This window comes from Haliotis rufescens, unplaced genomic scaffold (genome assembly GCF_023055435.1).
Source record: "Haliotis rufescens isolate VD_foot unplaced genomic scaffold, xgHalRufe1.0.p SCAF_6, whole genome shotgun sequence".
Lineage (NCBI taxonomy): Eukaryota > Metazoa > Mollusca > Gastropoda > Lepetellida > Haliotidae > Haliotis > Haliotis rufescens.
Genome location: NW_025964334.1, coordinates 47,065,987 through 47,085,504, shown reverse-complemented (window position 1 = coordinate 47,085,504; position 19,518 = coordinate 47,065,987). Strand labels below are relative to the sequence as shown.

The window sequence follows — 19,518 nt, the reverse complement described above, 5'->3', positions numbered from 1 at the left end:
CTTAAAGTAAGATGAAATAAATCAGGGCTGTGACTAAGTAAGCTGAAATAAACAAGTTTCATGTCTTAAAGTAAGATGAAAGTAATAAGGGCTGTGACTAAAAGAAAGTTGAAATAAATAAGTTTCATGTCTTAAAGTAAGATGAAATAAATCAAGGATGTGACTAAAAGTAAGGTGAAATGAACCAGGGGTGTGTCTAAAAGTAAGCTGAAATGAACCAGGTGTGTGTCTAAAAGTAAGATGGAATGAACCAGGGGGGTGTCTAAAAGTAAGCTGAAATGAACCAGGGGTGTGTCTTAAAGTAAGATGAAATAAATCAGGGGTGTGACTAAAAGTAAATTGGAATGAACCAGGGGTGTGTCTAAAAGTAAGATGGAATGAACCAGGGGGGGTGTCTAAAAGTAAGATGGAATGAACCAGTGGGGTGTCTAAAAGTAAGCTGAAATGAACCAGGGGTGTGTCTAAAAGTAAGATGAAATAAATCAGGGATGTGACTAAAAGTAAATTGGAATGAACCAGGGGTGTGTCTAAAAGTAAGATGGAATGAACCAGGGGTGTGTCTAAAAGTAAGCTGAAATGAACCAGGGGTGTGTCTAAAAGTAAGATGAAATAAATCAGGGATGTGACTAAAAGTAAATTGGAATGAACCAGGGGTGTGTCTAAAAGTAAGATGGAACGATCCAGGGGTGTGTCTAAAAGTAAGCTGAAATGAACCAGGGGTGTGTCTAAAAGTAAGATGGAATGAACAAGGGGTGTGTCTAAAAGTAAGATGGAATGAACCAGGGGTGTGTCTAAAAGTAAGATGAAATAAATCAGGGATAAGACTAAAAGTAAGAGGGAATGAACCAGGGGTGTGTCTAAAAGTAAGATGGAATGAACCAGGGGTGTGTCTAAAAGTAAGATGGAATGAATAAGGGCCCGGGTTCTTGAGGAAGTACGGTAGTGTTTGTTGGCCATATTTATTCCACACTTAATGGTTGCGTCACTGAGAATTAACATTTTAGTTTAATTGGTGTGTGCTTCAACTTGAAGCATGTTGTGGCTTCCAGGAACGCCGAGAGCCCTGTATATTTATCTGTTACGGCGATTGAAGGTGGTGTCTTGTGACATAAGAAACAATAAGACGGCTATCTGCAGGTGTGCACGCGATCCGACCATTCCTCACGTCCCAGTACAAATAATTATAGGCCAATAACAGTGCTCCATTCATTTGAAGCGATTCATTTATTTTCCGAGACGTTTCTGATTGTCTTGTGAGTTGGCTTTACATAAGATGGCGTACTGTAAGGCAAGGATATTCAATCAAGATGAACCATTGATAAGTTTATGCCGTGTCATGTCTGTAAATATACGTGCGTAAATCTTAATCAAATGGGTCTAGAAATAATGTAACAGAGTAACACACTACATTGGCTAGGAACGGAATAAAGTGAGAGATTAACACACTTTGAACGGAATAATATGAGTTTCACATAAAACACAGGCTTGGGACTGAATAATGTGAGAGTAACACCCTACACAGAGATGGGACGGAATAATGAAAAGTAACACCCTACACAGAGAAAGGACGGAATAATGTGAGAGTAACACCCTACACAGAGAAGGGACGGAATAATGTGAGAGAGAGTAACACCCTACACAGAGATGGGACGGAATAATGAAAAGTAACACACTGCACAGAGAAGGGACGGAATAATGTGAGAGAGAGTAACACACTACACGGAGTAGGGACGGAATAATGTAAGAGTAACGCCCTACACAGAGAAAGGACGGAATAATGTGAGAGTAACACCCTACACAGAGAAAGGACGGAATAATGTGAGAGTAACACCCTACACAGAGAAGGGGCGGAATAATGTGAGAGTAACACCCTATACAGAGAAATGACGGAATAATGTGAGAGAGAGTAACACCCTACACAGAGAAAGGACGGAATAATGTGAGAGTAACACCCTACACAGAGAAAGGACGGAATAATGTGAGAGTAACACACTGCACAGAGAAGGGACGGAATAATGTGAGAGAGAGTAACACACTACACGGAGTAGGGACGGAATAATGTGAGAGAGCGTAACACACTACACGGAGTAGGGACGGAATAATGTGAGAGTAACACACTGCACAGAGAAAGGACGGAATAATGTAAGAGTAACACACTACACAGAGATGGGACGGAATAATGTGAGAGTAACACACTACACGGAGTAGGGACGGAATAATGTAAGAGTAACGCCCTACACAGAGAAAGGACGGAATAATGTGAGAGTAACACACTACACAGAGATGGGACGGAATAATGTGAGAGTAACACCCTACACAGAGAAAGGACGGAATAATGTGAGAGTAACACCCTACACAGAGAAGTGACGGAATAATGAAAAAGTAACACACTGCACAGAGAAGGGACGGAATAATGTGAGAGAGAGTAACACACTACACAGAGAAAGGACGGAATAATGTGAGAGTAACACCCTACACAGAGAAGGGACGGAATAATGTGAGAGTAACACCCTATACAGAGAAATGACGGAATAGTGTGAGAGTAACACCCTACACAGAGAAGGGACGGAATAATGTGAGAGTAACACCATACACAGAGAAGAGACGGAATAATGAAAAAGTAACACACTGCACAGAGAAGGGACGGAATAATCTGGAGAGAGTAACACACTACACAGAGAAGGGACGGAATAATGTGAGAGTAACACCCTACACAGAGAAGGAGCGGAATAATGTGAGAGTAACACCATACACAGAGAAGAGACGGAATAATGAAAAAGTAACACACTACACAGACTAGGGACGGAATAATGTGAGAGAAAGTAACACACTACACATGCTAGGGACGGAATAATGTGAGAAAGTAACACCCTACACAGACTAGGGACGGAATAATGTGAAAATAACACAGTCTTGGGAAGGAATAATGTGAGTGAGTAGCACACTACACAGGCTTGGGACGGAATAATGTGAGAAAGTAATACAATACACAGGCATGGGACGGAATAATGTGAAAATAACACACTACACCGGCTTGGGACGGAATAATGATTGATAGAGAAGCACACTACATAGGCTTAGGACGGAATAATGTGAGAGAGTAACACACAACACCGGTACCGGCTTGGGACGGAATAATGTGAGAGAGTAACACACAACACCGGTACCGGCTTAGGACGGAATAATGTGAGAGAGGGGGAGAGAGTAACACACTGCAGTCTTGAGACGGAATAATCTGTGAGAGACTAACACACTACGCATGCCGGGGACGGGGGTTACTCCGGTGTCAGAGAGTGGGATTTTCCCCCTAGCCCAAATTCCCCCCGGAAAAAGGGCTATATAGCCTAGTTTCCCCCCGGAAAAAGGGCTATATAGCTAAATTTCCCCCGGGGAAAAATGACTACATAGCCATATTTCCGCTTTAGAGTCAGATTTTCCCCCTTAATACAAGGGGGAAGTATGGCTATATAGAAGAATTTCCCCTATATCCCTCAGATTTTTCAATGCAGTATTAAAAAACATAACCTACTGCACCATTTAACAAACATTGATCAAACAGCAATGGCAAAAGCGAACTTCTTGCATGCAATGTGACGTATTGTTACTGAAGACAGTTGGAAGATTTTAGATTCGCTGATTTACCTCAAATACACAACAACAAAATAAAAATAAAACAACAACACATACCCTACTAAATAAATATATAATAAATAAAACATTTCATTTCGTCAGTGACAAAAGGCTGATCTGATCTGTCGAGTGACAGATCCGCCATATCTCACTGTCGAAATGAACTATCCTCTATTTATTAAAATTAAGAACGTATAGCGCAAAAAAACACAAGATTTTAATCATGGTTTCTCTTGTAAATTACCCCATCAGCCAAATGTACATCTAGGTACTTTTGATAATAGACATATATTTAATTATGGGGGAAATCTGACTCCAAAGCGGAAAATTGGCTATATAGTGTATTTTCCGGGTGGGAAATATTGCCATATAGTGTGCTTTCCGTGGGAAGTATAGCTATATAGCCAGTTTTCCGGGGGAAATTTGGCTATATAGCCCTTTTTCCGGGGGAAATTAGGCTAGGGGGGAAATTCCACTCTCTGACACCGGCACTGCATGGGTGGATTGTTCAGAAGTGTAACGTAGAAATCCATATTTAGAGCAACTGTGACTCAAGAAGAAACATGTGGTCACTGAACTTATGATATATCAATAAACACCTAGTGGCTCGTGCTTAAATGTCATATTCACATTGTTTCTGTGACTGTAGTTGGATGGTAATATGCTCGGGTATATTCGTAAAAGTGTTTTTTTTAAATGAGCTAAAACAAAAACCTTCCAATGTACCATGTATTTCACTGCGCTTAATATTTTTCAGATTGCAAATGCAGAAAACGTCTTCGTCCAAAATGGCGGAGTTACAGAAAGCATCACTATGATTATGGTAAGTAGGCGGTGTGTAACTGACGACAGATGTGAAGAGCTGGTCAGTGAGTGACTGAGTGTATAACGCCGTTTTGTACAGTAATTCAGCTATATCACGGCACGTCAAGGGTAAGCCCAAAGTGGCATTTGCCTCAACCTTAATCGCTTTAGACTCACAAACATTGTTAAGGTGCATGCATGTGTTACAAACCAAGGGTCAACTCACGACCAGGAGCGGATCCTGGCACTCCATGGGGACACGACTCTGCAAATTACAGCGCCTTAGATTATTGTGACAAACGTGCCTCTGCAAATGTGCTAGACTAACATCTAGTCTCTAAAATGAATATATCGTACAGAAAAAAAAACCAGTTGTTAAATTTTCTTTAAAAAATAATAAAAAGGAGCCCAGAGACTCTCTTCATTTTCAGATACTGCAGAAATCTAGACTTGCCAAACATTATAGACTTGCATGGGCTGTATTTCATATATTTGTATCAGGGTCTGTAAGAGCTCGGGCTTAAGGCAACTGTTCTCAGTTATAACCCGTCGTATCAGCTGTGGGAGAAAGGCCCGAACTGATGCAGGATTTCGATGCTGACAATGAAAACCTAGAAACATGATAAGAGCAACTCTGCAAATCGAACGAATGATCATAGGTTTCTGGTACGCCAAAATAGGATAATAGATTTCTGTCCAGCGAATATCGGAGCCTTAGATGACTTGCCCACCCGTGCCTCTTTACGGATAAGAAAAGTATAGATAGGTCTGACACAATCAGCCCCCCATCCCCTCCCCCACAACGTTGTTTCCGAGGGTATCCCGAGTCAGAAAATAACCCAGGTACCCCAAACTCGCCCTGCACGAAAACCCTATTCACTCACTCACTCATCCCTTTATCCTTCAGCAATCAGAGCTCGCGTGGTCCGGAAGAAGTTAAACAGTGGTGGTCAGATGAAGGTCCGGGTGCAGGTGACCAATGTGATACACTGCGGCAAGGTGGGACTGACCAGCGAGGTGGACCTGTGGAGCAACTCCAGCTGCCTGTGCCCCTCCGTCAAGAGGGGGCGGGAGTACCTCATCCTGGGCCACGAGGACAAGCGCCTGAACAGACTCCTTCTGCTGCCTAACACCATAGCCGCCAAATGGAAGGACAAGTGGATCAAGAAGATACAGGTAAGAACCCACGATCAGAAGGACGACGTTCCCCCACCCCGACATAAACCCCACCCCACCCCCTTCCTTCACTGTATAGAAATGTCTTAATGATGTAGCTGCCACTTGTCCATTAAGCATTTAAGTTCAGATAATAACACATTTGGTAAATAATTGGGCGCGATAAGTCACAAGTAGTGTCCCGTGGCCTTACCAGGATCCGTTCGAATCTCCGGATCACGCCGACTATTACTCTTGGTCTGTACCTCCTCCGTGGTTTAGTGGTAGAGCGTCCGCCCGAAGAGCGGAAAGTCCGGGGTTCGATCCCCGGGCGCGTCATACCAAAAGACGTTAAAATATGGTATTTGTTGTTACCCTGTATGGCGCTCGTCATTAAGGAGCTAAAACAACGACTGGTCGGTTTGGAGTCAGTATACTGTGTCTGACTGGGGTATTCATGTTAAACTGCGGACTCTTAGTCCGGACTAGTACAAGCAGCCATACCTGCATGCACGTCGGTATGATAGTGCAAGACGTTAAACCCCATTTCACATTACCATAAAGGTCTATGATCAACATCAGGTTGGCCCCCTCCTACATTACCTTGACACACCGTGGTATCACTGAAACACTATGCAATGCAACCCACTCACTCTCTGTCAACACCATACTCGTTCTCATTGGATTCACTTTGTTTGTTTGTTTGTTGTTCAACGCCACACTCGGCAATATTCCAGCTATATGACGGTGGTCTGAAAATAATTGAGTCTGGACCAGTCAATCCAGTGATTGACACCATGAGCATCGATCTACACAATTCGGATACGATGACATGCATCAAACAAGTCAGCTAGCCTGACCATCCGATCCCGTTAGTCGCCTCTCACGACAAGCATAGCCGCCTGTTAGAGACCTATTCTAACCCTAATCTTCACGCGTCTTGGATTCACTAAAATCTCGTCGTTTAAGGCTTTCCTACAACTGTGAAACAATAAATAAATTAAAAGCGGCATCAAAGTAAACTCACTCACTCGTCACCAGACAACTTTAATGCCGGGATTTACTGGTAAATGATGTAATGGATTTCTCAGTAAAACGCAAGGTTATCTGTCTTAATATGATAGCCTTATCTTCGTGAGTGTTTTGTCGGAATAGTCAAGTGCCGTGTGCCCTGATATGACTCTCAACAAACGTTATCGGGGTCTGTGTGTATGACACTCTAAAATGCATCTCCTTCTCGTTAGCGTTGCTGCTTGGAGACGCTCAGATCCCCCTTGAAGATAGGATGCCCGGTTAACTTCAGGCACCGAACACATCTTTCAGCAATGACAACGTATTGTGAATGAGTTGGGTTTCACTCCGAGTTTAGCAATATTTGTTGTACCTTGGCTGGTCTGTTTTGATGTGGGAGGGAGGGCCGATGTTTACCACTATGGTCAGACCAGCATGAGCATAGTGCTGATAAACCAAGAATCCAGGTCAATCTGGGATTCGAGCCAACGATCAGCGGACTTCAACACGCCTAAGGGACGCTCCATAATTTGGTTTGTGGACATGGGTGATTTGTTGCACAAAGTGATTTTACTTTGGAAGTCCTTATAGCACCGGGGGTCGGGGTGGGGGGTAGGGGTTTCGGGATGCGCGCACGCCTTTCACGCCCTCGTTGTTACAACACGTCAATGCCTCCATGGAGATTCCTGTTCAGAACATATGTACCTGTCGTATCCATAACAAGAGCCGGACCGCCACCGTGGTTTAGTGGTAGAGTGTCTGCCCGGAGAGCGGAACGTTAAAAGATGGTACGTGTTGTTACCCTGACTGTCACTCGGTGTTAAGGGGCGAAAACAAGGACTGGTCGGCTCAGAGTCAGTGTCTGATTGGGGTATACATGTTAAACTGTGGCATGGGCTCTCAGTGGGTTAGCACTATAAAATCGGCATTAGTTCGGACTAGTACAAGCAGACATACACACACACACACACACACACACACACACACACACACACACACACACACACACACATATATATATAAAACATTGTACATATCGTGTATTCCTAGTATCTGATATCAAGATATCATATATTAGGAATAAAACATTGTACATATCGTGTATTCCTAGTATCTGATATCAAGATATCATATATTTGAAATAAAACATTGTACATGTCGTGTATTCCTAGTATCTGATATCTATATATCTTATATTAGGAATAAAACATTGTACATGTCGTGTATTCCTAGTATCTGATATCAAGATATCATATTAGGAATAAAACATTGTACATATCGTGTATTCCTAGTATCTGATATCAAGATATCATATATTAGGAATAAAACATTGTACATGTCGAGTATTCCTAGTATCTGATATCTAGATATTATATATTGGAAATAAAACATTGTACATATCGTGTATTCCTAGTATCTGATATCTAGATATCATATATTTGGAATAAAACATTGTACATATCGTGTATTCCTAGTATCTGATATCTAGATATCATATATTTGGAATAAAACATTGTACATGTCGTGTATTCCTAGTATCTGATATCAAGATATCATATTAGGAATAAAACATTGTACATATCGTGTATTCCTAGTATCTGATATCAAGATATCATATATTAGGAATAAAACATTGTACATATCGTGTATTCCTAGTATCTGATATCTAGATATTATATATTGGAAGTTAAACATTGTACATATCGTGTATTCCTAGTATCTGATATCTAGATATCATATATTTGGAATTTAAACATTGTACATATCGTGTATTCCTAGTATCTGATATCTAGATATCATATATTTGGAATAAAACATTGTACATGTCGAGTATTCCTAGTATCTGATATCTAGATATCATATATTAGGAATAAAACATTGTACATGTCGTGTATTCCTAGTATCTGATATCTAGATATCATATATTGGAAATACAACATTGTATTATTACCCTCTACGATGCGGAAACACACGAGGGTAATAATTTCTTTATAATATAATGTCCCTTAAAATAATGTGACTTTACTTTCACTCTGTGAAGTAAGTGTATAATACATTGTTAGAGCCGACCGCCCAAATAACGTATAGTGCCAAATCATTTGCCTAAAAAACACGGCGACACATTGGGGATCCCTTTCTTAGCATATTGAGAACGTTAGCCATCGGTGTACTGAGAAAGAAGGCATTGCATCGATGTATTGATCTTGAAAGTAGCTCCTTGGTGACCTCGATGGCACAATAATCGGGTCGTGATACCAAGTTTATTGGGAATAGTTTTATAAGTTTCCAATATATATTAGCAGACAAAGTGATGTTTTAACGACTTGAAGAAAACTTGCCAGCCGGTTTGCTTCTCTTGATTTTCTGAATACTCGATTATGACATAACATCATAAAAACTATCTTCATGATCACTTCTTGTTTTCAAATCATGTTGGGAGACGCTAAGTCATAGTGGTAATACGTCAAATCCAAGTTCGAGTAACAATGAATCTTTATTTTATAGAAATGGGACCGGCGACTTCACCGACCACCATCACCGGGACGCCGACGTAAAAATGGCGTCCATAAAGGCAGACCTAGTCTAAAGAAAACAAACAAGATTGGAAAGCGCAAGAAAACAGCCCTAAAACGGAAAAGGTATGAACGAAATAAAAAGATGCATTCAGCGTTCTCTGAAATTAAGCCGTAGTGGGGTGGGAGGTTGGGTAGGTGGAGGGGGGTAGCCTAATAGTTCACGCGTTCGCCTGTAACGACGAAGATCCTGGTTTGATTCATCACGACTACCTTACCCATCCATTCACTCTGATACAAACTTACACACCTACCACACAAGCACCAACTTACACACTCACCCACCCACTCAAACACCGACTAACCCACTCCGTCAATCAAACACCAACTTACACACCCACCAACTCAAACACCGACTTACCCACTCCGTCAATCAAACACCAACTTACACACCCACCAACTCAAACACCGACTTACCCACTCCGTCAATCAAACACCAACTTACACACTCACCAACTCAAACACCGACTTACCCACTCCGTCAATCAAACACCAACTTACACACTCACCCACCCACTCAAACACCGACTTACCCCCTCTGTCAATCAATCACCAACTTACACACCCACCAACTCAAACACCGACTTACCCACTCTGTCAATCAAACACCAACTTACACACCCACTGACTCACCCAAACACCGACTAACCCACTCCGTCAAGCAAACACCAACTTACCCACCCAAACACCGACTTACCCACTCCGTCAATCAAACACCAACTTACACACCCACTGACTCACTCAAACACTGACTAACCCACTCCGTCAATCAAACACCAACTTACCCACCAACGAACTCAAACACCGACTTACCCACTCCGTCAATCAAACACCAACTTACACACCCACCCACTCAAACACCGACTTACCCACTCCTTCAATCAAACACCAACTTACACACTCACCCACCCACTCAAACACCGACTTACACACCCACCAACTCAAACACCGACTTACCCACTCCGTCAATCAAACACCAACTTACACACCCACTCACTCACTCACTCACACACCGACTTACCCACTCCGTCAATCAAACACCAACTTACACACCCACTCACTCACTCAATCAAACACCGACTTACCCACTCCGTCATTCAAACACCAACTTACACACTCACTCACTCACTCACTCACTCAAACACCGACTTACCCACTCCGTCATTCAAACACCAACTTACACACTCACTCACTCACTCACTCACACACCGACTTACCCACTCCGTCAATCAAACACCAACTTACACACCCACTCACTCACTCACTCAAACACCGACTTACCCACTCCGTCAATCAAACACCAACTTACACACTCACTCACTCACTCACTCAAACACCGACTTACCCACTCCGTCATTCAAACACCAACTTACACACTCACTCACTCACTCACTCAAACACCGACTTACCCACTCCGTCAATCAAACACCAACTTACACACCCACTCACTCACTCACTCAAACACCGACTAACCCACTCCGTCAATCAAACACCAACTTACACACTCACTCACTCACTCACTCAAACACCGACTTACCCACTCCGTCAATCAAACACCAACTTACACACCCACTGACTCACTCATTCAAACACCGACTAACCCACTCCGTCAATCAAACACCAACTTTCACACCCACTGACTCACTCACTCAAACACCGACTAACCCACTCCGTCAATCAAACACCAACTTACACGCCCACCAACTCAACCACCAACCAAGACACCCACTCACTTAAACACCAACTTACACACACACTCACACAAACACCTCTTTACCCACCCACTCACTCACTCACTCAAACACCGACTAACAAACTCACTCAAACACCACTTTCGCACCCACTCACTCACTCACTCAAACACTAAGGTACCCTGCACACACTCACTCAAACACCAACTTGCTCATCAACTCACTCACTCACCAACGTGTCCACCACTCACCGCTCAACTGTCTGCTCACTTTCTGAAAGGTCCAGCTTCCACTAAGTTCAGTATATGAAGATACGCCACTAGATTATTTAATGCTTAAACAGTGTTATATGATTGATACCAGACAGGCGAGCTAGATTAGAGTGATCACTGATCCGACAAGACACGGAATAACGGACTGGAAGAACGTTGCATGGCAGACAATGAGTTTACAGATGATGAGGAACTGATTGTCTTTGAAGTGGCTCATCTATGCTGTGTCCTACCAATCTTCCCGTTACAAATCGTGATGGCTGTCGACTGCATAGTAGGGCCTGCCTTCACACGCTCCCACAAGATACGTATGTTCGTATGAGATTTCATGTTTCCTCAATTCGATGATGTTACAATCTCTTATATAATTTCTTATTTTTCAGAAAGCGGATGAATAGGAGGAAATCTCGATTATCGCAGTGAACGACAGTGTTTGAAGCGGATTTAAAATCCTAAGGATAGATCTATGTTGCTTAGACAATGTGAGTTGTCTCCCTTACAATGTAACTTCATCGCTTGTACAGGTTTTCACGGTGTAAATATTTTCATAGCGGTACGGAGATGAAAATACTTTTGTTCATTCATTCAGCAACTCAGTGAATTAGAGCTTTGTAAGTTTAGAATATTTGACGAGTGGGTTCGGAGCGATGACAGAAGTGTGTTTCAAGCTATTAAAGTTTTTTGAAGTCACACAAAGCTTTAAGTGTCGACATAGGTCAACTATTCGTCTCTCCTTGGTGTTCATATTTGTTTTTTTGTGAATCCAATGTAAATGTTGCTTCTCTTTTGTCCATTGTTTACTTGATTCCTTTTTGGATAGTACAGTGAACCCTCGTCAGTCCGAACTACGTTAATCCGGAAGCCCCACCCCCGGACTATTACTGTTATGAACGTCTCGTATGCACAGTATGTTAACGATATAACTTAATTAGTCTTTGGTGATTTCACCGGTTACATTACCGTCCGGATTAACGAGGTTTCACTTAGTACCAAGCTGTGAAGTAAGCTCCAACAAGGTCAGAGTTAACCCCTCGCGACCGACACTGAGCGTTTTCATCATCACTCTCTCTCCCTCGCTCCCTCTCTCTCTCTTTCTCTCTCTCTCTCTCTCTCCCTCGCTCTATCTCTCTCTCTCTCTCTCTCCCTCGCTCTCTCTCTCTCTCCCTCGATCTCTCTCTCTCTCTTTCTCTCTCTCTCTCTCTCTCTCTCTCTCTCTCTCTCTCTCTCGCTCTCCCCCCCTCTCTCTCTCTCTCCCCGAGAGTTCCACTCTTAGCTGGTTTGCATACATACTCCATACACCCCTGTAATAATTCTTAACTGTATGTAAAGTAAATCAATTCACGTACTCCTTAGAATATAAACAGTGATACCCCGTTCAGTTTCAGTGATATCGCTTGGATTAATAAATGTCAATTCTAAGTGACTACTGGTACATTGTAAAGCTCCCTCAATTAAGATATTCCTAGTAGTAGTCGCCCGGAATGCGGGGGTTCCGGACTACCGGGGATTCACTATATACAAAATGTGATGAAAATGTAAAAAATACTATTTTCTTCAGATTGTTGTTTTTCACTCAAGTGAAAATATGTGTGTTAAACTTGTACTGTTACTGTAGCGGTGTTTCAATGTACGCCATGTCCGGATTACGCGGTGTCGTGATTGAAGGTCACATTTAAGTCAAACCCACGTTGAGGGGTAGGAATGCATCCTTATCCTTGAATGCTTGCGTGTTCATTTTACATTTTCCTCTTGTTGCCAGTTGTTACGGTCACATCCATGGCTTATCACACTGTAAATACGTTGTTTATGTTATCCGTGCAGTTGCTTTTTTATGTTTGAAACGAGAAAGGCATTTATGATTTATATATTTTTGTGATATGATTTTGTGCGAGACGTATGTATATTTTAGTTTTTGCTTCGATACCAACTAGACTTGAACATTTTATATTTTAAAGATGGTAGATATTTAGTACGTATTTATAATTTCTGTACATATTGACATTGTAGCCAAGACGTTGTATATGCTATATTGCACAGTTCTGCAATCACTATTATCAAATATATCTAAACATCATGTGCTATGTTACGATCAGAACATGAAACGCTCAAAACCTGGCATCACTTAAGTCTATGTACTGTACATTCACACTCGGTAAACGCTTAATCAACAAGCAGCCGCCATCTGATCGATCTTAGTCGGGCCGAATTCTGATTGAATCGAAGTTTACATATTTGAAAATGTTTGAAATATGACCAACACAGGGCCTTGTCCCTGAATTAGGCATACCATTATACAGCCATAAATGATCCAAATACGGCAATTGACTCGGTCGTAAAAGTCACAGATGCGTCAGTAAAATCCTCGTCATTTCCCCTCTTCTTGGTGATCATCTCCAACTGTGCCAAAATTGCTCCTTTTTGTTAAAGGAATTTCTCGGCCGTTATGACAAGAGACATGAGGCAAAATAAACATAAGAGGGGTTGTCAGTGTTAATCTGAGACTTATACTCCAGAACAGACTTCCCGTAATAATACTTCAGAGAAGAAAGCAAACATTATTAAACTGAAGCAATAATACAATCTATATTTGTTTTAAAATTAGGCACAATTTATGGGTCACAACTTTTTGTAATTTGTTATCCATAAATTGTGTCTACTTTGTCATCCGCCAACTTCAAGGAAAACCTATCAAAAATATATTTGTTTTAATGCTATTTTCACTTTTGTAAAATGTAATGAAGGCTTCTCTTTAAAACAAAAACAACATGTCAAACAACATGAAAATGGCCTAATGATGACTGTTATGGCGGGGATAATCTATTTATACACATTCATTGTCGATATTGGTGTCACTGTTTCCCACACATATCGATGTGGTCGACACTGGTCAGAGACGGAGGACAACAGTTGCTCGTTAATTCATTCATTCCCGCCCTACTAATCCTATATAGCAAATCTACCAGAATTCAAAACGCGAACCACTCCTTCCTACGTTATTGAGAGTATGTTTATACGCCGGTTAGAGCAATATCCATGCTAAATAACCACAGGGGATCCCGAGAATGGACTTCACACATTGTACATCCGGGTAGTCGAAACGTGGTGTTCGGCGTGGCGAACCAACGCTTGGCACCAAACCGCCTAAACCCGCGCATGATAAGATAGTGTGAAGTTTAATTAAGTGAGCAACGACTGACTTGTGGTCGTTACATCTGAGGTAAATGCATTGATGCACTGGTGGACTAGATGGTGTAACCTCGTTGTTAATACATAACATGGTTGTGAAAACACGTCATGTGCGTGCAGTTGACAAAAATAAAGTTATGTATATTTGCTTAATATCGTCTTTGTGTTTTCTGTGAACGCATCAGTTCGCGACATCAAGGAGTGACGTTCATATCAATCATCATAGCTGTATATATATATATTTTTTAATTAATTTAATGCATTCTCTCGTTATCGTGTTTAATTACACGGAGTGAGTGAATATGGTTTTACGCCGCTTTTAGCAATATTCCAGCAATATCACGGCGTGGGACACCAGAAATGGGCTTCACACATTGTACCCATGTCGGGAATCGAACCCGGGTCTTCGGCGTGACGAGCTAACGCTTCAACCACTAGGCAACCTGACCGCCCCTTAATTACGCCGTGTCTATCCAGCAGCTGAGGTGCTGTTGTTCCTGCTTGTCTGACTGGAGGCGAGGCCTAGTCTCCCCCATCCAATACACAACAGAGAACGCCGTAAACAGACAACTCGAACTACACAGAAAGGACACAATATATTATTATTATTATTGTTTTTTATTTATTACCATTCTCATATTGTACATTTATATACCGCAGGTATCCAAGTACTAGTATCTGATCAAATGCGTTTTTTATTTGTTCCCCGACCAGTGGATCCGTTTGCATTCCAGTTATCATTCTCAACTCCCTGGGGAGTATACAACCTAAGCTGCCTACGGGCGCTAGGTTTTTTTTACATCCATCTCACTTATCGGGTACCTATTCCCTGCTGGGTGAACAGAGGCACATCTGAAATAAATCACTTTCCCAGGGTGACAGCACACGATTTGGCACTTGTTTTTCCTGTGTATGTACGTATGTACATTTATTTTGGCCTTATTTGAGTGACTATTGTATAAGGTGACTGTTATCTATAGTCCAACAGTAACATTACTGTGGCCACTACAATAATTATGTTCACACATGACACCGTGGGGATTCGAACCTGGTCTTCGGCGTAATGAACGAACTCCGGCATAACGAGTTTCTGAATTCGAGTTAATGAGGTCTCAATGTTTTAAGCAACTCACGAATTCGCAGAAACATTGGCCTTCGTTACAAGTACTTGTAATTGGTGTCCTCACATGTATTTCTGCCGATTGATTCATATTTTATACTCGAACACTTTAAAACGCATATACTATTTTTTTTGTAATATTTGACAAAATGTTCACGGAAATCCAATTAATTATTTTGTTCTGTGTATTCAGGCATGTGTAATCACAGACAGGAATGGCGTCGTGCGTGGTGGAATGTCATACAATGGGAGCACAACAACACAACAATGTCTGATGCTTGAAAACATGAACATACTGGAAACAATGTGGGGAAATAAGCTTTAAAAGGGTTAAACCTAGGATTGTCTCTCTCTTTGAAGATACTATGAAATATAGATTTCAAATCAACATTAATACTTACCTGCATGGCTCGAGATATGTCTGTGTAAAATAGGCAAATAAGTACAACATTACCCAACCACTTTGGAGTTGGTTACGTACTCAATTCACATGAAACACAATTGATATAACAGCACAGTGCACAATAATTATTACTCAATATGGCCTGTTCAGTTTGCGTGCCTGTACTTTCTTGCATGCTCTTATTAACTGGTCGAATGCAGACATCACCAACACGAACCACACTGGATTGAAGTATGCGAAAAAACACTACGTCCTGCCTATTGTAACATGGACATGTAGTGTTGATATCATATTTGTTTGTTGTTTTACGCCGCTTAATGACGGCGGTTTGATAGAAATCGAGTCTGGACCTGACAATCCAGTGATTGATATCATGAGCACCGATCCATGCAATTGGGATCAATGACATGCATCAACCAAGTCAGCGAGCCTGACCACACGATTCCGTTAGTCGCCTCTTACGACAAGCATAGTCGCCTTTTACCGCAAGCAGGGGTTGCTGAGGACCTACTCTAACCTGGATCTTTACCCGTTTACCGATTGCTGATATGAACGTATGCGATATGTGACATACTCGGGGCAGCACGTGAACAGATACAAATTCGAAATAAAGACACACACAAAAAAACATTTTAGGTAGAATTATGTTTTTATACGTATCTAATCATTATTTTTAAATACACAATCTACTGGAGTAAACATTTATTGGATACCCACAGAAAAACATTCACACTGAGAATGATTTCATGTGAGTAATTACTATATGGGTCAAAATATTTTCTGGAGCACTGGACTTGGGGCATGGAATGCAATGAGGTCTAAGGAGCCGCATGTCACTGTACAGAGTTCCGCCCCTTTGCCATACAAGGATCTTCTTAATTATGATCCTCTGTCAGTCCACACCTTTTGAGATAAACGTCTACGACCTAACGAGGTGATATGGCGGTTAAACGTCAGCTCGTCACGCCGAAGACCCGAGTTTCATTCTCACAGTGGTACAAGTGTAAAACCCATTTCTGGTGTGCCCGCCCTGATAATTCTGGAATATTGCTAAAAGCGGCGTAAAACCATACTCACTTACTCTACGACCTTACGTTTTTTGGGGGTTTTCCAGCATTAAAACGTCATGTCATTATATAACTGAAATATTCAATCTTGATTGTTACTTTTTCATACCCGTCTGCTATCTGACATCGATGTTAAATACTTTGAAGAGTTAGCCTGACGCCTGGCTTCTTGGACCACCAGCATTTTCAGCCTGCCAGCTAAAGCGACAAGAGTTACTTCCCCTTAGTTTAGTTTATTTGTTTGTTCTTCAACGCCGCACTCAGCAATATTCCAACTATATGACGGCGGTTTGTACACAATCAAGTCTGTACCAGGGATCCAGTGATTGACACCATGAGCATAGATCTACGCAAATGGGATACGATGACATGCATCAAACAAGTCGGCGAGTCTGACCACCCGATCCCGTTAGTCGCATCTTACAGCAAGCACATGTTGCTGTAGACAGACCTATCCTAACCCAGGTCTTCACGGGTAACTTTCCCTCAGTAGGAAATGTAATGTACCCGTCCAACCTGCAGTCGAGCCCGCCAGTGTTGTTGACGAGCGGCACAGAGTAGGGTAGAGATGACATTGCCAGGGTATTGATGTTTTATTACAGCTAGGTATTCGATCATGTTGTGTGTTTTACCACATTTAAGAACGTCAACAAGCTGCGTGACTGTTTTCACTCCAACATAAAGCTGAGACCCCGTGGCGTACTTTGTTCTCCAGATTCCCCAAGTGTTACACAAGTACGAGTAGTCTTATATATGCCGTAACCACTATAAAGCGTCTGTCGTGTTGCCTTGCGTTGACGATGTTCGCATGATGTTCGTTAGGACGCCTCCATAAACGCCCACGCCTATCCAGAAAGTACAGAGTGACTCCTGACTCCTGTTAAAACATTACATGAGACCTTCGGCGTTGGCGTTGGCGTCTGGCTAGAATGTGTCGATTTGTTAACACGGGGTAGCCGAGCATCCATATTAGCTGCACACAGACGATGTCTAATCTTTGCCCAGTAACTTGAACTCCAGCCTCCCGGCACAACCGAACAGCAGTCTCATTGGCTGTTGGAGCTAGATTCCTTCAAGCCTGGAACACCATTGTTCCACCACCATCAATACCTTGTTCCACCACCATCAATACCTTGTTCCACCACTATCAATACCTTGTTCCACCACTATCAATACCTTGTTCCACCACCATCAATACCTTGTTCCACCACCATGAATACCTTGTTCCACCACCATGAATACCTTGTTCCACCACTATCAATACCTTGTTCCACCACCATCAATACCTTGTTCCACCACTATCAATACCTTGTTCCACCACCATCAATACCTTGTTCCACCACCATCAATACCTTGTTCCACCACCATGAATACCTTGTTCCACCACCATCAATACCTTGTTCCACAACCATGAATACCTTGTTCCACCACCATCAATACCTTGTTCCACCACCATCAATACCTTGTTCCACCACTATCAATACCTTGTTCCACCACCATCAATACCTTGTTCCACCACTATCAATACCTTGTTCCACCACCATCAATACCTTGTTGCACCACCATCAATACCTTGTTCCACAACCATGAACACCTTGTTCCACCACCATCAATACCTTGTTCCACCACCATCAATACCTTGTTCCACCACTATCAATACCTTGTTCCACCACCATGAATACCTTGTTCCACCACCATCAATACCTTGTTCCACAACCATGAATACCTTGTTCCACCACCATCAATACCTTGTTCCACCACCATCAATACCTTGTTCCACCACCATCAATACCTTGTTCCACCACTATCAATACCTTGTTCCACCACCATCAATACCTTGTTCCACCACCATCAATACCTTGTTCCACCACTACCAATACCTTGTTCCACCACCATCAATACCTTGTTCCACCACTACCAATACCTTGTTCCACCACCATCTTTACCTTGTTCCACCACTATCAATACCTTGTTCCACCACTATCAATACCTTGTTCCACCACCATCAATACCTTGTTCCACCACCATCAATACCTTGTTCCACCACTATCAATACCTTGTTCCACCACTATCAATACCTTGTTCCACCACCATGAATACCTTGTTCCACCACTATCAATACCTTGTTCCACCACCATCAATACCTTGTTCCACCACTATCAATACCTTGTTCCACAACCATCAATACCTTGTTCCACCACCATGAATACCTTGTTCCACCACTATCAATACCTTGTTCCACCACCATCAATACCTTGTTCCACCACCATCAATACCTTGTTCCACCACCATCAATACCTTGTTCCACCACTATCAATACCTTGTTCCACCACCATGAATACCTTGTTCCACCACCATGAATACCTTGTTCCACCACCATCAATACCTTGTTCCACCACCATCAATACCTTGTTCCACCACTATCAATACCTTGTTCCACCACCATCAATACCTTGTTCCACCACCATCAATACCTTGTTCCACCACCATCAATACCTTGTTCCACCACTATCAATACCTTGTTCCACCACTATCAATACCTTGTTCCACCACCATCAATACCTTGTTCCACCACTATCAATACCTTGTTCCACAACCATCAATAC

General features: G+C 42.1%; 1 protein-coding gene across 1 annotated transcript in view; it reads left to right on the top strand.

The window, feature by feature from the left end:
* LOC124142881 (secreted frizzled-related protein 3-like) overlaps nt 1–14,475 on the top strand; it is a 42,516-nt gene extending 28,041 nt beyond the window's left edge. The window contains exons 2-5 of the mRNA XM_046511568.2: nt 4,388–4,453; nt 5,342–5,610; nt 9,106–9,239; nt 11,520–14,475. Coding sequence (XP_046367524.1) covers nt 4,388–4,453; nt 5,342–5,610; nt 9,106–9,239; nt 11,520–11,559 — 509 coding nt within the window. The 3' untranslated portion in view covers nt 11,560–14,475. The remainder of the gene's footprint in view (nt 1–4,387; nt 4,454–5,341; nt 5,611–9,105; nt 9,240–11,519) is intronic.
* Nucleotides 14,476–19,518: the final 5,043 nt, after the last annotated feature.